We start from the raw sequence: 2,500 nt of genomic DNA, 5'->3' as shown, positions 1-2,500 counted from the left end.
GGTTCTGGAAGAGGACGTTCTTGACAAGATTGTTCACTATTCCTCCTTTGACGTTATGAAGGACAACCCGATGGCCAATTACACCACCCTGCCACAGGAGTTTATGAATCAGAACATCTCCAGGTTCATGCGCAAGGGTAGGTTCACAGGGTCAAGGGTTGGGGAGTTGGGATTGAACTTTAACCCCTCTGGGGCCTGCACCCTGACCTCCCCTGGGCCCCAGCCTTTCTGGGTAGGCCGCAACAGGCCTGTGCTGAACCTGGAACTGCTCCAACGATAAGCCTGGGTCCACTGCTATGTGTCAATGATATTAATGATTTGGATGAGAATATAGGAGGCATGGTTAGTAAGTTTGGAGATGACACCAAGATTGGTGGCATAGTGGACAGTGAGGAAGGTTATCTCCAATTGCAACGGGATCTTGATCAATCGGGCCAGTGGGCTGACGAATGGCAGATGGGAGTTTAATTGAGATAAATGCGAGGTGATGCATTTTGGTAGATTGAACCAGGGCAGGACTTACTCAGTTCATTGTTGGGGAGAGTTACAGAACAAAGAGATCTAGGGGTACAGGTTCATAGCTCCTTGAAAGTGGAGTCACAGGTGGACAGAGTGGTGAAGAAGGCATTCGGCATGCTTGGTTTCATCGGTCAGAACATTGAATACAGGAGTTGGGACGTCTTGTTGAAGTTGTACAAGACATTGGTAAGGCCACACTTGGAATACTGTGTACAGTTCTGGTCACCCCTCTTATAGAAAGGATATTATTAAACTAGAAAGAGTGCAGAAAAGATTTACTAGGATGCTACCGGGACTTGATGGATTGGGTTATAAGGAGAGGCTGAATAGAAACATAGAAAAACTACAGCACAAAACAGGCCCTTCAGCCCCACAAGTTGTGCCGAACACATCCCTACCTTCTAGGCCTACCTATAACCCTCCATCCTATTAAGTCCCATGTACTCATCCAGGAGTCTCTTAAAAGACCCTATTGAGTTCGCCTCCACCACCACTGACGGCAGCCGATTCCACTCGCCCACCACCCTCTGTGTGAAAAACTTCCCCCTAACATCTCCCCTGTACCTACCCCCCAGCACCTTAAACCTGTGTCCTCTCGTAGCAGCCATTTCCACCCTGGGAAAAAGCCTCTGAGAGTCCACCCGATCTATGCCTCTCAACATCTTATACGCCTCTATTAGGTCTCCTCTCATCCTACGTCTCTCCAAGGAGAAAAGACCGAGCTCCCTCAGCCTATCCTCATAAGGCATGCCACTCAATCCAGGCAACATCCTTGTAAATATTCTCTGCACCCTTTCAATCTTTTCCACATCCTTCCTGTAATGAGGCGACCAGAACTGAGCACAGTACTCCAAGTGGGGCTTTTTTAGACTGGGGCTTTTTTCTCTGGAGCGTAGGAGGCTGAGGGTTGATCTTATAGAGGTCTATAAAATAATGAGGGGCACAGATCAGCTAGATAGTCAACATCTTTTCCCCAAAGGTAGGGGAGTCTAAAACTAGAGGGCATAGGTTTAAGGTGAGAGGGGAGAGATACAAAAGGGACCAGAGGGGCAATTTTTTCACACAGAGGGTGGTGAGTGTCTGGAACAAGCTGCCAGAGGCAGTAGTAGAGGTGGGTACAATTGTCTTTTAAAAAGCATTTAGACAGTTACATGGGTACATGGGTACAAGAAGTTTAACAACAACAGGTTAAAGTCCAACAGGTTTATTTGGGAGCAAAAGCCACACAAGCTTTCGGAGCCTTAAGCCCCTTCTTCAGGTGAGTGGGAATTCTGTTCACAAACAGGGCATATAAAGACATCTCCCCATCTATATCTGTCTCACAGGTGAGGTTGGAGACTGGAAGAACCACTTCACCGTTTCACAGAATGAAGAATTTGATGAACATTACGAGAGACAGATGGGGGACAGCTCGGTGAGGTTTCGTAACGTCCTGTAACCACTCCGAAAAACAAAGCAAATAAACTTCAATATTCAAAGACGCAAACTCCGATTATTTCACACCCACTGTACACAATCCCAATCCCAATCCCCTTCCCGTTCAATCCCACTGTACACCATCCCAAACCCCTTCCCGTTCGCTCCCACTGTACACAATCCCAATCCCCTTCCCGTTCACTCCCACTGTACACAATCCCAATCCCCTTCCCGTTCACTCCCACTGTACACAATCCCAATCCCCTTCCCGTTCACTCCCACTGTACACAATCCCAATCCCCTTCCTGTTCACTCCCACTGTACACAATCCCAATCCCAAATCCCTTCCCATTCACTCCCACTGTACACAATCCCAAACCCCTTCCCGTTCACTCCCACTGTACACAATCCCAATCCCCTTCCCGTTCGCTCCCACTCTACACAATCCCAATCCCCTTCCCGTTCACTCCCACTGTACACTATCCCAATCCCAATCCCCTTCCCGTTCACTCCCACTGTACACAATCCCAATCCCCTTCCCGTTCACTCCCATTGTACACAATCC

General features: G+C 48.2%; 1 protein-coding gene across 1 annotated transcript in view; it reads left to right on the top strand.

Annotated features, from left to right (window-relative positions):
* Nucleotides 1-1,999, top strand: part of LOC144491046 (sulfotransferase 1C4-like) — a gene marked incomplete at its 5' end in the record, with an annotated part of 16,256 nt that extends 14,257 nt beyond the window's left edge. The window contains 2 exons of the mRNA XM_078208722.1: nucleotides 1-137; nucleotides 1,845-1,999. The exon at nucleotides 1-137 is cut by the window's left edge and continues 44 nt beyond it. Coding sequence (XP_078064848.1) covers nucleotides 1-137; nucleotides 1,845-1,957 — 250 coding nt within the window. The remainder of the gene's footprint in view (nucleotides 138-1,844) is intronic.
* Nucleotides 2,000-2,500: the final 501 nt, after the last annotated feature.

The sequence above is a fragment of the Mustelus asterias genome, unplaced genomic scaffold, assembly GCF_964213995.1.
Source record: "Mustelus asterias unplaced genomic scaffold, sMusAst1.hap1.1 HAP1_SCAFFOLD_4296, whole genome shotgun sequence".
Lineage (NCBI taxonomy): Eukaryota > Metazoa > Chordata > Chondrichthyes > Carcharhiniformes > Triakidae > Mustelus > Mustelus asterias.
This window is presented reverse-complemented; position numbering and strand designations above follow the sequence as displayed.